We start from the raw sequence: 16,932 nt of genomic DNA, 5'->3' as shown, positions 1-16,932 counted from the left end.
GTTGCGTTTGGAGAGCCCCTGATGTGCCTAAACATTGAAACTCCCTACAAGTGACACCATTTTGGAAAGTAGACCCCCTAAGGAACTTATCTAGATGTGTGGTGAGCACTTTGACCCACCAAGTGCTTCACAGAAGTTTATAATGCAGAGCCGTAAAAATAAAAAATCATATTTTTTCACAAAAATGATCTTTTCGCCCCCAATTTTTTATTTTCCCAAGGGTAAGAGAAGAAATTGGACCCCAAAAAATGTTGTGCAATTTGTCCTGAGTACGCTGATACCCCATATGTGGGTGTAAACCATTGTTTGGGCGCATGGCAGAGCTTGGAAGGGAAGGAGCGCCATTTGACTTTTCAATGCAAAATTGACTGGAATTGAGATGGGACGCCATGTTGCGTTTGGAGAGCCCCTGATGTGCCTAAACATTGAAACTCCCTACAAGTGACACCATTTTGGAAAGTAGACCCCCTAAGGAACTTATCTAGATGTGTGGTGAGCACTTTGACCCACCAAGTGCTTCACAGAAGTTTATAATGCAGAGCCGTAAAAATAAAAAATCATATTTTTTTCACAAAAATGATCTTTTTGCCCCCAATTTTTTATTTTCCCAAGGGTAAGAGAAGAAATTGGACCCCAAAAAATGTTGTGCAATTTGTCCTGAGTACGCTGATACCCCATATGTGGGTGTAAACCATTGTTTGGGCGCATGGCAGAGCTTGGAAGGGAAGGAGCGCCATTTGACTTTTCAATGCAAAATTGACTGGAATTGAGATGGGACGCCATGTTGCGTTTGGAGAGCCCCTGATGTGCCTAAACATTGAAACTCCCTACAAGTGACACCATTTTGGAAAGTAGACCCCCTAAGGAACTTATCTAGATGTGTTTTGAGAGCTTTGAACCCCCAAGTGTTTCACTACAGATTATAACGCAGAGCCGTGAAAATAATTTTTTTTTTTTTTTCTCAAAAATGATTTTTTAGCCCCCAGCTTTGTATTTTTACAAGGGTAACAGAATAAATTGGACCCCAAAATTTGTTTTCCAATTTGTCCTGAGTACGCTGATACCCCATATGTGGGGGGGAACCACTGTTTGGGCGCATGACAGAGCTCGGAAGGGAAGGAGCGCCATTTGGAATGCAGACTTAAATGGATTGGTCAGCAGCCGTCACGTTGCATTTGCAGAGCCCCTGATGTACCCAAACAGTACAAACCCCCCACAAGTGACCCCATATTGGAAACTAGACCTCCCAAGGAACTTATCTAGATGTGTTTTGAGAACTTTGAACCCCCAAGTGTTTCACTAAAGTTTATAGCGCAAAGCCGTGAAAATAAAAATTCTTTTTTTTTTTTCACAAAAATGATTTTTTAGCCCCCAGTTTTGTATTTTCACAAGGGTAACAGGATAAATTAGACCCCAAAAGTTGTTGTCCAATTTGTCCTGAGTACGCTGATACCCCATATGTGGGGGGGAACCACTGTTTGGGTGCATGACAGAGCTCGGAAGGGAAGGAGCGCCATTTGGAATGCAGCCTTAAATGGATTGGTCTGCAGGCGTCACGTTGCATTTGCAGAGCCCCTGATGTACCCAAACAGTACAAACCCCCCACAAGTGACCCCATATTGGAAACTAGACCTCCCAAGGAACTTATCTAGATGTGTTGTGAGAACTTTGAACCCCCAAGTGTTTCACTACAGTTTATAACGCAGAGCCGTGAAAATAAAACATCTTTTTTTTCCCACAAAAATGATTTTTAGCCCCCAAAATTTTTATTTTCCTAAGGATAACAAGAGAACTTGGACCCCAGAAGTTGTTGTTCAATTTGTCCCGAGTACGCTGATAACACATATGTTGGGGTAAACCCCTTTTTGGGCGCACGGGAGAGCTCGGAAGGGAAGGAGCACTGTTTTACTTTTTCAACGCAGAATTGGCTGGAATTGAGATTGGACGCCATGTCGCGCTTGTAGAGCCCCTGATGTGCCTGGACAGTGGAAACTCCCCAATTCTACCTGAAACCCTAACCCAAACACACCCCTAACCCTAATCCCAACGGTAACCCTAACCACACCCCTAGCCCTGACACACCCATAATTCTAATCCCAACCCTAATCCAAACGTAAATGTAATCCAAACCCTAACCCTAACTTTAGCCCCAACCCTAACTTTAGCCCCAACCCTAACTTTAGCCCCAACCCTAACTTTACCTCCAACCCTAGCCCTAACCCTAACCCTAACCCTACCCCTAACCCTAACCCTAAACGTGACTGAAATACGTGGCACTGAAATACGTGGCACTGAAATACGTGGCACTGAAATACGTGGCACTGAAATACGTGGCACTGAAATACGTGATACGTGGCACTTAAATACGTGGCACTGAAACACGTGGCACTGAAATACGTGATACGTGGCACTGAAATACGTGGCACTGAAATACGTGGCACTGAAATACGTGGCACTGAAATACGTGGCACTGAAATACGTGGCACTGAAATACGTGGCACTGAAATACGTGGCACTGAAATACGTGGCACTGAAATACGTGATACGTGGCACTGAAATACGTGGCACTGAAATACGTGGCACTGAAATACGTGATACGTGGCACTTAAATACGTGGCACTGAAACACGTGGCACTGAAATACGTGATACATGGCACTGAAATACGTGGCACTGAAATACGTGGCACTGAAATACGTGGCACTGAAATACGTGGCACTGAAATACGTGGCACTGAAATACGTGATACGTGGCACTGAAATACGTGGCACTGAAATACGTGGCACTGAAATACGTGGCACTGAAATACGTGGCACTGAAATACGTGGTACTAAAATATGTGGCACTGAAATACGTGATACGTGGCACTGAAATACGTGATACGTGGCACTGAAATATGTGATACGTGGCACTGAAATACGTGGCACTGAAACACGTGGCACTGAAATACGTGGCACTGAAATACGTGGCACTGAAATACGTGGCACTATGACTGTCAGAAAATGTTCATTAAACGGTTAGGGGTGAGGTTAGGGGTAGAGTTAGGGTTAGGGTTTGGATCCCTTTATCACCTTGATGGTGGTGGGTGGCTTTTCAGTGTGTTTAAATGCATGCGTTTTTAACGCAAACAAACGCATGTGCTTAAAAACGCAAGAAAATACTGCAGGTTGTATTTCTGAAAATGAACGCATGCAGAAAAAAAACGCATGCGTTTGAAAATGCGACCAAACGCGTACAAAAAAACCGCATGCGTTTTCAATGTTAAATATAGGGAAAAAACGCATGCGTTTTTTTGTGCAAAAAACGCTGCAGACAAAAACGCAAGTGTGAAACCAGCGACGCTTTTTATAGCAAAAAAGTTTTTGCGTCTCCACATTTTGAGACCTATAATTTTTCCACATTTTGCTCCACAGAGTCATGTGAGGTCTTGTTTTTTGCGGGACGAGTTGACGTTTTTATTGGTAACATTTTCGGACACGTGACCGTTTTTGATCGCTTTTTATTCCGATTTTTGTGAGGCAGAATGACCAAAAACCAGCTATTCATGAATTTCTTTTGGGGGAGGCGTTTATACCGTTCCGCGTTTGGTAAAATTGATAAAGCAGTTTTATTCTTCGGGTCAGTACGATTACAGCGATATCTCATTTATATCATTTTTTTATGTTTTGGCGCTTTTATACGATAAAAACTAAAATATAGAAAAAATAATTATTTTCGTATCGCTTTATTCTCAGGACTATAACTTTTTTATTTTTTTGCTGATAATGTTGTATGGCGGCTTGTTTTTTGCGGGACAAGATGACGTTTTCAGCGGTACCATGGATATTTATATCAGTCTTTTTGATCGCGTGTTATTCCACTTTTTGTTCGGCGGTATGGTAATAAAGCGTTGTTTTTTGCCTCGTTTTTTTTTTTTTTTTCTTACGGTGTTTACTGAAGGGGTTAACTAGTGGGGCAGTTTTATAGGTTGGGTCGTTACGGACGCGGCGATACTAAATATGTGTACTTTTATTGTTTTGTTTTTTTTATTTAGATAAAGAAATGTATTTATGGGAATAATATATATTTTTTTTTTATTATTTATTTAGGATTTTTTTTTTTTTTTTTTTTACACATGTGGAAAAATTTTTTTTTAACTTTTTTACTTTGTCCCAGGGGGGGACATCACAGATCATTGATCTGGCAGTGTGCACAGCACTCTGCCAGATCGACGATCTGCTGTGCAGGGCTGCAGGCTTACCAAGCGTCTGCCCTGAGCAGACACTCGGTAAGCCACCTCCCTCCCTGCAGGACCCGGATGCCGCGGCCATCTTGGATCCGGGACCTGCAGCCAGGAAGGAGGTAGGAGACCCTCGCAGCAACGCGATCACATCGCGTTGCTCCGGGGGTCTCAGGGAAGCCCGCAGGGAGCCCCCTCCCTGCGCGATGCTTCCCTATACCGCCGGTACACTGCGATCATGTTTGATCGCGGTGTGCCGGGGGTTAATGTGCCGGGGGCGGTCCGTGACCGCTCCTGGCACATAGTGCCGGATGTCAGCTGCGATATGCAGCTGACACCCGGCCGCGATCGGCCGCGCTCCCCCCGTGAGCGCCGCTGATCGGTGATGACGTACTATCCCGTCGGCGGTCATACGGGCCCACCCCACCTCGACGGGATAGTACGTCAAATGTCGGGAAGGGGTTAAAGGCAACCTGTCACCCCCAAAATGGAAGATGAGCTAAGCCCACCAGCATCAGGGGCATATCTACAGCATTCTGTAATGCTATAGATAAGCCCCGATGTAACCTGAAAGATGAGAAAAAGAGGTTAGATTATAATCACCCAGGGGCGGTCCCGGTTCTGTTCGGGTCCGATGGGAGTTGCGGTCCAGTCCGGGGCCTCCCATCTTCATAGGATGACGTCCTCTTCTTGTCTTCACGCTGCGGCTTTGGCGCAGGCGTACTTTGTCTGACCTTTCTGACCTGAGCCGCAACGTGAAGACCAGAAGAGGACGTCATCCTATGAAGATGGGAGGCCCCGGACCAGACCACAGCTCCCATAGGACCCAAACAGAACCGGGACCGCCCCTGGGTGAGTATCTAACCTCTTTTTCTTACCTTTCAGGTTACATTGGAGGCTTATCTAGAGCATTCCAGAATGCTGTAGATAAGCCACTGATGCTGCTGGGCTTAGCTCATCTTCCATTTTGGGGGTGACAAGTTCCCTTTAAAAGGGACCCCCAATGATCTGCTGGGACTAGTCATGAGTGAATGTGCTCGGATAAGGTCTTGGCATGCTTGGGTGCAAATCGAGTGTCTTCGGTGTGTTTGAAAAATATGTTATAGACCCCATTGCTGCATGTCTCACCACTATTCGATAGCTGCGTCACATGCTGGGATTGTCTGTTTGTTAGGCAATTTCAGCATGTGTTGGGAGACATGCAGCTGCAGGGTCTCGAAACATATTATTCAAGCATGCTGAAGACACTCAGATAGCACCCAGGCATGCCAAGACCTTATCTGAGCACATTCGCTCATCACTAGCTAGAACCCTGCCTCTTCTATATCTTGGCTGGAAATTAATCATATATGGGTAACCCGTATTATCTGTTCCTTGTTTTGCAGTACGTCTCAATCTGATTTAATATTCATCATTGCTTTTGCTCCTGTTTTTTGTCTATTTTGCGTCTTTTTTTGCACCCAATTCATTATTTTATTTGAGCCTTTTTTTGGCGTCTATTTTGTATGTGCTGGCATTTTTTTTCTCTTTGAAGGCAGAGTTTAGCGATTTTAGAAGTTTTCACTTGATTGATCAATTGGAACTTTTTAAGTAGTAGCCAAATTTGGCCCAACTTCACTAACTCTTCTTAGCCCATGGTGTATTTTTGAGCACACCAGTATTTGGGGCGAATTTTACACCTTTTTGCAAAATCTTTGACTTTGACAAAAATTTGCAAAACCAGTTCAAACCAGAAAAAAAGAACATTTTTTGCTTTGCGCCAAATTCACAAATTGCATGCGCTGTTTTGAAGAATTTGGTGCCAAAAACAACAACCATTTCCACATTTCAAAAACGGAAAGTGACTTAAACGCAAATAATGGATTGGGGCCAAACTTTCTCTCCTGCAGTCCGGTGCAGTGACTTCTGCTACCTGTAATACTGTATCTAATGCTAATATTGCTTCCCACAATACTATGCCATGCTGCCAGTTCCTCGTTACATAGTGTGGCCCACAAAATCTATACTGCCTTCCTGTATACAGTATTTCTATAAGCAAAAATAATTTGCCACACTGTGCTCTTTTGACTCCCGATTTCACAGTACCAATAATAGTCATATTGCATTATTAAAGAGATCACTTAGACCTGATGAGACTGATGTGCTGAGTTTGAAAATCCATGTCAAAATGAGTATACTCCAGGTCATTTAGATAATGCCCCTGAAAATAGAGGATATCTAGATAAGGTCCTCAAAACTAGTACTGCATATTTTTCTTTTAATAATACTGCCATACATTTTTTTCCCAATGATTCTGCTAAACAGTTTACTACCAATTTACTACCAATTTGATCGTTTTTATTTAAAGGGGTTGTCATATGTGAATGTCCTAGAGATAATGATGTCATAGAGAACAGTTTGCTCCTTAAGGCCACCTTTGCACAAGCCTACATTCACAGAAGATCTGTGGTTAGTTCTCCAAGATGTTTGGAACAACTTCCCTGTTGAGTTATTTCAAAAACTGTGTGTAAGTGTATCTAGAAGAATTGATGCTGCAAAGGCTGGACTAAAGAATTTCCTAGTATAATATACACTTTTGGTTCAAACAGACATTTTTAAAATCATGCAACATTCCCATGTAGGGTTTCTCTCATATGTATAAAGCTAATATTATTGAATTGCTTTACGATGAACACTGCATTAATGTTAACTTTGTTAAAGTACATTAATGTTTACCCTCCCTTCTGCCAATGACTTAGACAAAAATCCTCAATAATCCGAACCTCCCACTCCCGTCTCCAAGACTTCTCACGTGCTGCATCATTTCTTTGCATTGCACTACCCAGGACAATTCGATTAATTGCCAATACCTACTGTTTTAAGCGTGGCCTAAAAACAGATTTCTTCAGACTGACCTATCGCCTCACCTCACTTATCTAACTATCCCCTTTTTGCCCGTACAAAATTTTCTTCAAAATTAGGACTCTCGTATGGTCTGTTCACACCCTCCTTGCACTTAATAGCCCTCCGTGTCTGCACTTGTACTGATACTGGTTGGTGACTGGTTCATGCTGTGTTATGTCAATACCCTATTTATTATATTTATAATATTTATTATATTGATGGCTGGACTGTACAATACAAGCACTTTTTACCATTTACCTTCCATGTCTCCCCTATTTCCTCATAGACTGTAAGCTTGTGAGCAGGGCCCTCACTCCTCTAGGTATTAGTTATGTATATTCTGTAATGTCCTTATTGTCTGTGTAAGTCCCCTCTGAAATGTAAAGTGCTGCGGAATATGTTTGCTCTATAGAAATAAGAATTATTATTGTTATTATTATTACTTCATAGTAGGACTATCTTCAGAACGGTATACATATAGTATAGTATATATAATATTGATTTGTACCCGATTGGCTAGAAGTGGGCTTACCTGTCTAACTTTAGAAGAAATGTAAAAGTCTAAATTTATTTGCTGCCAGACGTTAGTAAAGGAAGCATCCATATTAGACTTAATATAAATTTTGCCATACTAAAAATCTAGCGATGTGACATATATCAATACAGAATCTCAAGTGGAACTGTGTTTTTAATGCCATTGATTAAGCGATGGTGATTTATTGAAGCTGGGTTAAAATAAATATATTCTATAAAGCTCTCCAAAACCACATGGGAAAGGGACATTCTCAGGTAAATAAATCAAGTTGCAGAGACTGAAAATGGCGTATTTGGCTGTTGCAAGATTTAGCCGTATTTATTTTATTTCCTGTAAGAAAAGCTAGAGATATGTCTTCATATACATGGTATAGTCCTATAACATGTGTAAGTTTCTGTATAGTCGTATTCAGCAATATATCATTTAAAAATGTGGGTAAAAAAAGTGATCCTTCTCATTATAATAATTGGTCCAGTAATCCATGGTTATTAGTTTAATAGTCTAAACAAGCCAAATAGGTATGGTGAAACAAAAAGGCCATGTTCATCTTTGTACTTTTTTTTTTGTTAATTCGCCTACTAATAACAACGTTAAGCAACTTTCTAAATAATCTTCATTAACATTTTTTTTACCATTTTTGAGGCTGCAGAGTGTCTGTGAGTCCTTTATCTAGAAAAATGCTTTTCCAAAACTGATGCAAATCTATCAGAGCTCCTGCTTAGTGTTGTGACAGTTCTCTCTGCTCTCTTCTCTCTTCTCTCAGTGTTAGAGATAGCAGCAGTGAGAGGGATGTACACAGATTTCAGACACTGAGGACAGGGAACAAAGTTTATGCAGTCTCATGGAGGGCTGAGAAAACAAGTAACATGAAAGGAGGAAAGCATATGAAGAGGAAATAAATGCAGGATAAAAGCAAAATAAGTGCTGATATATGAGCTAATGAAGACATCATTACGCTGTATACACACAGACCTCACATTCTGCTTACATTTGTTGCCGATAGTTTTGAGAAGTACTCAAATTTTTGTTTTCACAACATTTGCTGCTTCAGTGTTTATGGATCCTTTAGTCTGATGTATCTATTGTCTCTGAAGTACAGTTATAAGCATTTTGTAAGTTTTTGAAGTTTTATTGACAAATACATCAAGTTTATGCAAAGACTCAATATTTACATCATTGACCCCCTTTTTTTTCAAGACACTTTAAATCTCCCTGACATGCTGGATATCAGTCTGTGCCAAATCTTGAATGAAGACAGCCCATTCTTGCCTAATCAGTGATTGGAGTTTATTACAATTTCTGTGTTTTTGTTTGTCCACCCGGCAGCGTGTGGCTGCATGTATTTCTATGCAGCCACACGCCCTGGTCCTGAGTGCTGGCGGCAGTGCCGGGTATTGAAGCGAGAGACTCGCACGAGTTTCTCGCATCACACTCGCAAGTGTGACTCCGGCCTAAATGTGCCAGACAGTCTGAAGGGGGCTTCATTAGAGTAAATGACTGCTGGAAGTACAGGGATTAGACTACAGAGGACAGGAGTAAAGTTATTTTCTGTGATGAAGCCCCCTCACAAATTTGGCAAAGAACAGTGCCATGAATAAAGAATGGTATCTAAACATCCTCCAAAAGCAACATCTCCCAAAGATCCAGGATGCTCTTCAGGATGATCTATTAACACAAGGAAGGAACCGTCTTGATGGATGGTCATACTACTTTTCATACAATAAACAAAGAGTTTGGGTTGGCATAAGGAATAATGAGAACAGTGTATCCATACTGTAATGGAATATCTTTGACTTTTCTTGGGTTTGCTTCTCAGAGTTAAATAAAAAATTCATCAGTGGACCCTAACTGTGACGCAACAATGGTCCGCTAAGTATATGTGCACATGGCTTCTTTTAGATGCCAGCGTACACGCAGCAGGAGATGCTTCAAGAAAACACCAACATCTTTGATGTCTTTTACTTCATTTTTGCCTCTGATTTTTTTTCCAAGCAGAAGCCACCTGAAGAATAGTCAGGTCATTTCCTTTAGCTTCAAAGCCTGAATAGGTTAAGAGGTGAAAAAGATGGAACATACAGTGCCTTGCGAAAGTATTCGGCCCCCTGGAACTTTTCAACCTTTTCCCACATACTATGCTTCAAACATAAAGATGCCAAATGTAAATATTTGGTGAAGAATCAACAACAAGTGGAACACAATTGTGAAGTTGAACGAAATTTATTGGTTATTTTAAATTTTTGTGGAAATTTAAAAACTGAAAAGTGGGGCGTGCAATATTATTCGGCCCCTTACTTTCAGTGCAGCAAACTCACTCCAGAAGTTCATTGTGGATCTCTGAATGATCCAATGTTGTCCTAGATGCCCAATGACGATAAATATAATCCACCTGTGTGTAATCAAGTCTTCGTATAAATGCACCTGCTCTGTGATAGTCTCAGGGTTCTGTTTGAAGCACAGAGAGCATCATGAAGACCAAGGAACACAACAGGCAGGTCCGTGATACTGTTGTGGAGAAGTTTAAAGCTGGATTTGGATACAAAATGATTTCCAAAACTTTAAACATCCCAAGGAGCACTGTGCAAGCGATCATATTGAAATGGAAGGAGTATCATACCACTGCAAATCTACCAAGACCCGGCCATCCCTCTAAACTTTCATCACAAGCAAGGAGAAGACTGATCAGAGATGCAGCCAAGAGGCCCATGATCACTCTGGATGAACTGCAGAGATCTACAGCTGAGGTGGGACAGTCTATCCATAGGACAACAATCAGTCGTACACTGCACAAATCTGGCCTTTATGGAAGAGTGGCAAGAATAAAGCCATTTCTCCAAGATATCCATAAAAAGTGTCATTTAAAGTTTGTAGCAAGCCACCTGGAAGACACACCAAACATGTGGAAGAAGGTGCTCTTGTCAGATGAAACCAAAATCGAACTTTTGGCAACAATGCCAAACTATATGTTTGGCGTAAAGGCAGCACAGCTCATCACCCTGAACACAGCATCCCCACTGTCAAACATGGTGGTGGCAGCATCATGGTTTGGGCCTGCTTTTCTTCAGCAGGGACAGGGAAGATGGTTAAAATTGATGGGAAGATGGATGGAGCCAAATACAGGACCATTCTTGAAGAAAACCTGTTGGAGTCTGCAAAAGACCTGAGACTGGGACGGAGATTTGTCTTCCAACAAGACAATGATCCCAAACATAAAGCAAAATCTACAATGGAATGTTTCACAAATAAATGTACCCAGGTGTTAGAATGGCCAAGTCAAAGTCCAGACCTCAATCCAATCGTGAATCTGTGGAAAGAGCTGAAAACTGCTGTTCACAAACGATCTCCATCAAATCTCACTGAGCTCGAGCTGTTTGCCAAGGAATAATGGGCAAGAATTTCAGTCTCTCGATGTACAAAACTGATAGAGACATACCCCAAGCGACTTGCAGCTGTAATCGTAGCAAAAGGTGGCGCAACAAAGTATTAAGTTAAAGGGGCCGAATAATATTGCACGCCCCACTTTTCAGTTTTTGCATTTCCACAAAAATTTAAAATAACCAATAAATTTCGTTCATCTTCACAATTGTGTTCCACTTGTTGTTATTTCTTCACCAAAAATTTACATTTGGTATCTTTATGTTTGAAGCATGATATGTGGGAAAAGGTTGAAAAGTTCCAGGGGGCCGAATACTTTCGCAAGGCACTGTATGTACATCAATTTGTTTTAACATTTTTGTGAATATTTTCATTTTTGGTGTTCATTTAGAACTTGAAAAAGATGTTGTGTGCACATGCGGCTTAAACAAAAGTGTGCCAAGGTTTTAACAGAAGACCACTTAATTTGATGTTGACTGGAACCAGTCTTGTGCCACTACATTTTATTTCTTAACTTTTTACACCTAAATTATTAGACCTTTTTGATGATGTGTTGAATGTGCATTGATCACAACAAAGATTTTAATGAAAGTAGAAATTGATGTGTACAATGTGTTTTGAGTTAAACCTCAGAATAATTTCATCTGGTGGACCCAAGAAACTCCAGTTCTCTGCTTACTGGGAATTCACTGATTTACTTCGCTGGGGCATTCCACCCATATGTTCACACAGGCCTTTTAATGATCAGTGATGCAAGGTGGACAGAGTACATGTAGTGAAAAGGCATGCCCTAGGAGAATCTTATTCTAGCTTTAACCATAATTAACTTTTGAATATGTTTAATTAACTGGATTTGATAGTTGTAGGGAAATGTGATTTCCATGTTTTACATTCCCTGCAGCTAAATTCTCAATTGTACCTGGAATTGGTCCAAATCAGGATATAAGTATGTTATAATCTGTTTTTATACGGACAACATAGATTAAAAATATCTATAATGTCAGATTCAACATAAAAATATGTCGTTTTTCTTACAGCACTTTCAATGATCGCCCTATGTGCAGGATTTGTCATGAAGGAAGTAACCAAGAAGACCTTCTCTCCCCATGTGAATGTACTGGAACACTAGGGACAATACACCGCAGCTGCCTAGAGCACTGGCTTTCTTCCTCCAACACAAGCTACTGTGAACTCTGTCACTTCAGGTTTTCTGTGGAGCGCAAGCCTAGACCATTAGTAGAGGTTAGTAAATAGTGCATAATACCAAACTTACTAACGTATACTTCCAAAAACAAAACTGGAAATGATAGAAAGCAAGTTTTTGGATTTGTCTATTACCACATCACATTGGATGCAGATTGTTGGCTTCAGAAGTCGAATATCCATCTAAATTCTGATATGTCTTTTATGCTGGGCTGAAGCTTGATGCTTCATCATCCAAACTTATTAGGATAGGGGATAACTTGCTGATTACTTGGGGGCCACCCGCTAGGACCCCCAGTGGGAGTGAGGCACGGTAAAAGTCACCCTGGGCATAGTCGGCAACAGATACACTGTATGACAGACTGTGCAGTCTGTAGTGAATAAAGACTAAGATTGAAGACTGTGGTCAATATGGCAGTGGGCATTATTATCTGAGCACGCTGGGGTAGGCAGTCACACTATACTCAATAGGGGAATAAACTAAGGGCACACTGAGTATTCATGTGACATGCCTCGTTCTGCAGATCAATCTATGCATGCAGGCTGCAGGGCAGAAATTTGGGTAGGAAGGTGTTTGGCCAGAAGCGGGATATTGAATTCATGTACAGAAAGGATTGCGTTAATGATGCAAGCTAAAGCAAAGGGGCCCCACTGACTATTAAGGAGTTCGTCTGGGTTGTGATTTGTGTTCGTGTTTACAATGGGAAAAAAAAAAGTCCTGCAAGGAAAACTTTTTCTTCCGTTGTAAAAACTGGTACAAAACAGAACAACGATGGACCCCATAATAATCATTAATGACACCTTTACTTCTGTTCACATAGCTGATTCAAATGAATACTTTTGCTTGATTATTCTGTTTGTTCCTTTAAATGTGAATGTGAACTTATCCGTACTTTACATGGGTATTTTCTTAACATACAGCACATGTGATTAGGGACTAAGCTGTTCAAATACTGGTCGGAAAATACTTGCCTTGTCCCAGGTGCTGAAAAACCATGCTACTGTCACTCCTCATCTGATTTTAGGAAAACCTATTTCATGCAGTACTCATGCTGCCCTCATGAGGCCCAACATTTCTTCTCCTGTCCCTTTAATGAAGCTTGCATCAGACGCATTGAGTTTTGTTGAAAACACATAAACGGTCTGTAATATTTCGGTAATATCGCTCTACGTCAAGCACTGTAAAGCATACATTCTCACATACCAATAACTGATGAAGAAGGAAACTGCACCACTCACGGATAAAGTATCTACAAAACTCATAGCACATTGTCATCTCTTATCCAGAGGAACAAGGTCACAAAGAGTGTTTTCCGCTCTGGAGGACCTGTCCTGTTCTGCATTAAGCAGACAACCAGTTGACTTGAATCTGCAGTGGGTATTGCTTAATTTCCCTTGTGGTGGCGCTGCAAGAAAACTAGATACGTACTGCTAATGTTTCCCACAGATTGTAGCTGATTGGCTGAGGTCGCAGTAGGATGACACTTCATGATCAGCTAATTGTCAAGAGACCCTATTAGCAAATAGTGATTACTGCCCATTTAAAGAAGCCAATTTCTCGGAAAGCTCATTCCCCAATTATTGGCCTGTCTGTATAGGCCAGCAATCAAACGACAAACATGCAAAACACTAATTTGTGGTAGCGAGATTATTTTTTTAAGCAGGCTTCAAAATCATTGTTTTAGGCAGCACATCATCCTGTGTAAACACAAGATGTGCTGCCGACAACATGACGTTCTATGTGCACAGAATGATTGCATGAAAGATCATTCTAATGCAGTCAGCCTGCCCAAGCAGATCATTAGAAGGCCTCTGAGCCCTTATCGTCCGATGTGGACAACCCCCTTGAAGATAGGTAGACACTATATCAAACTAAGATGTCTCATTATAACAAGATGTACTTACTAGTTGCCTACTGAACAGAAATTTCTATAGGATCACACCTTATCACTGTATCCATCTTGGAAATGAATCTTAGTAAACCCACAGTGGTATATTTTTATGTGTTATTTAGATTTTATAATTCATTTTCTCACATTTTATAATGCAGTTTAATTAGTGAACATGTGTTACCAGGTTCTCAAGTTAAAGAAAAATCCCTTATGAACAGCTGATGGTAGGGGGTTGGCGTAGCTGATCACAGCTAATTGTTAATTTAGACTTGCATTTTTACGACTTAATTGCTTATATACTGCCTTTACATGAACAAACCTTATCAATATTATTGTTTTTACTGTTCTTGGACTTCCTGGTATATAGAAATAATAACTCACATGTGCCATGTTATTTCACCCAAAATTAAGGTTAAAAGAATGTCAAATAGAAGCAGTAAAGGTCGTTATATTGTGCTCTGATACCCCCTATGTCCAGTCATCACAATTTTATCTATCTACTATATAATTGTCTAAGGGTCACTTCCATCTTTCTGTCTGTCTGTCTGTAACGGAAATCCCAAGTCGCTGATTGGTCGTGGTAAAACAGCCACGACCAATCAGGGATGGGCACAGTCCGGCGAGAAATGTCCGCTCCTTACTCCCCGCAGTCAGTGCCCGCTCCATACTCCCCTCCAGTCAGCGCTCACACAGGGTTAATGGCAGCGTTAACGGACCGCGTTATGCCGCAGTGTAACGCACTCCGTTAACGCTGCTATTAACCCTGTGTGACCAACTTTTTACTATTGATGCTGCCTATGCAGCATCAGTAGTAAAAAGATCTAATGTTAAAAATAATTTAAAAAAAATAAAAAATAGTTATATACTCACCGTCCGTCGACCCCTCGGATCCAGAACAGGCCTTTCCCACTCCTCGCGATACTTCGGTGACCGCTCCATGCATTGCAATCTCGCGAGATGATAACGTAGCGGTCTCGCTACGTGGGCTGTGTTATACACTACGTGGGCTGTGTTATACACTATGTGGGCTGTGCTATACACTACGTGGGCTGTGCTATATACTGCGTGCGTGGGCTGTTATATACTACGTGGCTGTGTTATATGCTATGTGGGCTGTTATACACTCCGTGAGCTGTGCTATATACTACGTGGCTGTGCTATGTACTCCGTGGGCTGTGTTATATACTACGTGGCTGTGCTATATACTCTGTGGGCTGTGCTATATACTACGTGGCTGTGCTATATACTACGTGGCTGTGCCATATACTACGTGTCTGTACAATATACTACGTAGCTGTGCTATGTACTACGTGGCTGTGCTATACTACGTGGCTGTGCTATAGACTACGTGGCCGGCCGCGAACAATCAGCGACTTAGCTTCGCTAATTGGTCGCGGCCAGCCAAATCCTGTGTATTCAATGTATTATTCTAAAATCTTCATAAATAAACTACATACATATTCTAGAATACCCGATGCGTTAGAATCGGGCTACCATCTAGTACTTTTATATTCACCTTTAAACCTCAGACATAGCCCATTGGGACATTTAAGTGATTTCATGAAGAATAATGGCTCTTTAAAATGTGTTTTGTCAAGCTCGCTGGCTTTACGATGGTTGCATTGGGCTTTTTTTTATTCTATTTCCCAATAATATGCGCCGGCATACCTGGGTACAATAGATGGACGTACCATTCTTGACAACACTATTTCTGTAGACGCACAAGAGAATTCTTTACTCTTATAATGCCGGTGATCATATTCTCATTTCTTACTACAGACCTCATTGAGTACAATGACAGAAATGTCTATATGCCCTTGTGAAGAATTACACATTGCACAAAAATTGTTCTACAGGGTTTCACATACCGTTTGCTTATTGCTCTAGTGTCACTGATAATAATTAAAGCACAATAGTAATCTAGCAGACTAAGGTTATTGTGACTCTACAAGTTTTAATACAAAGTCATTTTAGATTCTATCTGCTTTACTGATTTATTCATATATAACTGGAGATAGAGCTCCCTTTTTGAATGCCATTGCATTGCAAGGAGTTGTACCATGGATATACAGGATAGATGGTAATGTACAGATGGTTGAGAGTTCAACCGCTAGGATCCCCACTGATTCTAAGAAGGGGGACTATGAAGTCCCCTATTTTACTGGAGCAACTTTCGAGTATGTGAATCAATTCTCCATTCATTGGCCATGGCACTGCTGGAGGTAACTTACAGTGCAGCACAGCTTGGCAATTTCAGTCCTTCCCACAAGCAATAAACAGTGTGGTGCTGGACATGCTCAGCTGTCACTCTGTTCAAACTGGGAACTGCAGAGCCCCTCTCTCAGGATTAGTAGTGGTCATATGGATGGTACCTCCAGTGAGTTAAGAACCTATCCTGTGTGACAGGCGATAACTTACAAATTTGTTACAAACCTTTAAGGGTTTATTTCATTTCTGTTTCCTAATAGGTGATGATGTGAACATCATAGAGGATGGTTTTCCACTCAGGATCCCCCTTTATGAGTCATAGTGGAAAACACTAACAAAGAGCACCTCTTGCTTTGAACAACCTTTCCTATTTAAAGGGGTTATCTGGGACTATTTTCTCTTTTTCTTATTGGCCTAAAATATACAGGCAGGTTGTACCTGCCTTGTTATGCCCGGCACCGATATCTACCAGCTCAGAGCAGTTACAGATAGGGTTGAGCGACCTTAACTTTTATAGGATCGGGTCGGGTTTCACGAAACCCGACTTTCTCAAAAGTCGGGTCGAGTGAAATCGGCCGATCCTATAAAAAAGTCGGGGTCGGCCGAAACACGAAACCCAATG

The 16,932-nt window shown here is 41.3% G+C and overlaps 1 protein-coding gene across 4 annotated transcripts in view; it reads left to right on the top strand.

The window, feature by feature from the left end:
• Positions 1-16,932, top strand: part of MARCHF3 (membrane associated ring-CH-type finger 3) — a 304,581-nt gene that overhangs the window by 180,101 nt on the left and 107,548 nt on the right. For all 4 annotated transcript variants that reach the window (XM_077291251.1, XM_077291268.1, XM_077291278.1 and 1 more), the window contains exon 3: positions 12,045-12,249. In XM_077291251.1, the coding sequence (XP_077147366.1) occupies positions 12,045-12,249 (205 nt within the window). The remainder of the gene's footprint in view (positions 1-12,044; positions 12,250-16,932) is intronic.

This window comes from Ranitomeya variabilis, chromosome 1, assembly GCF_051348905.1.
Source record: "Ranitomeya variabilis isolate aRanVar5 chromosome 1, aRanVar5.hap1, whole genome shotgun sequence".
NCBI lineage: Eukaryota > Metazoa > Chordata > Amphibia > Anura > Dendrobatidae > Ranitomeya > Ranitomeya variabilis.
The sequence above is the reverse complement of the archived record's forward strand: the minus strand, read 5'-3'. Positions and strand labels throughout refer to the sequence as shown.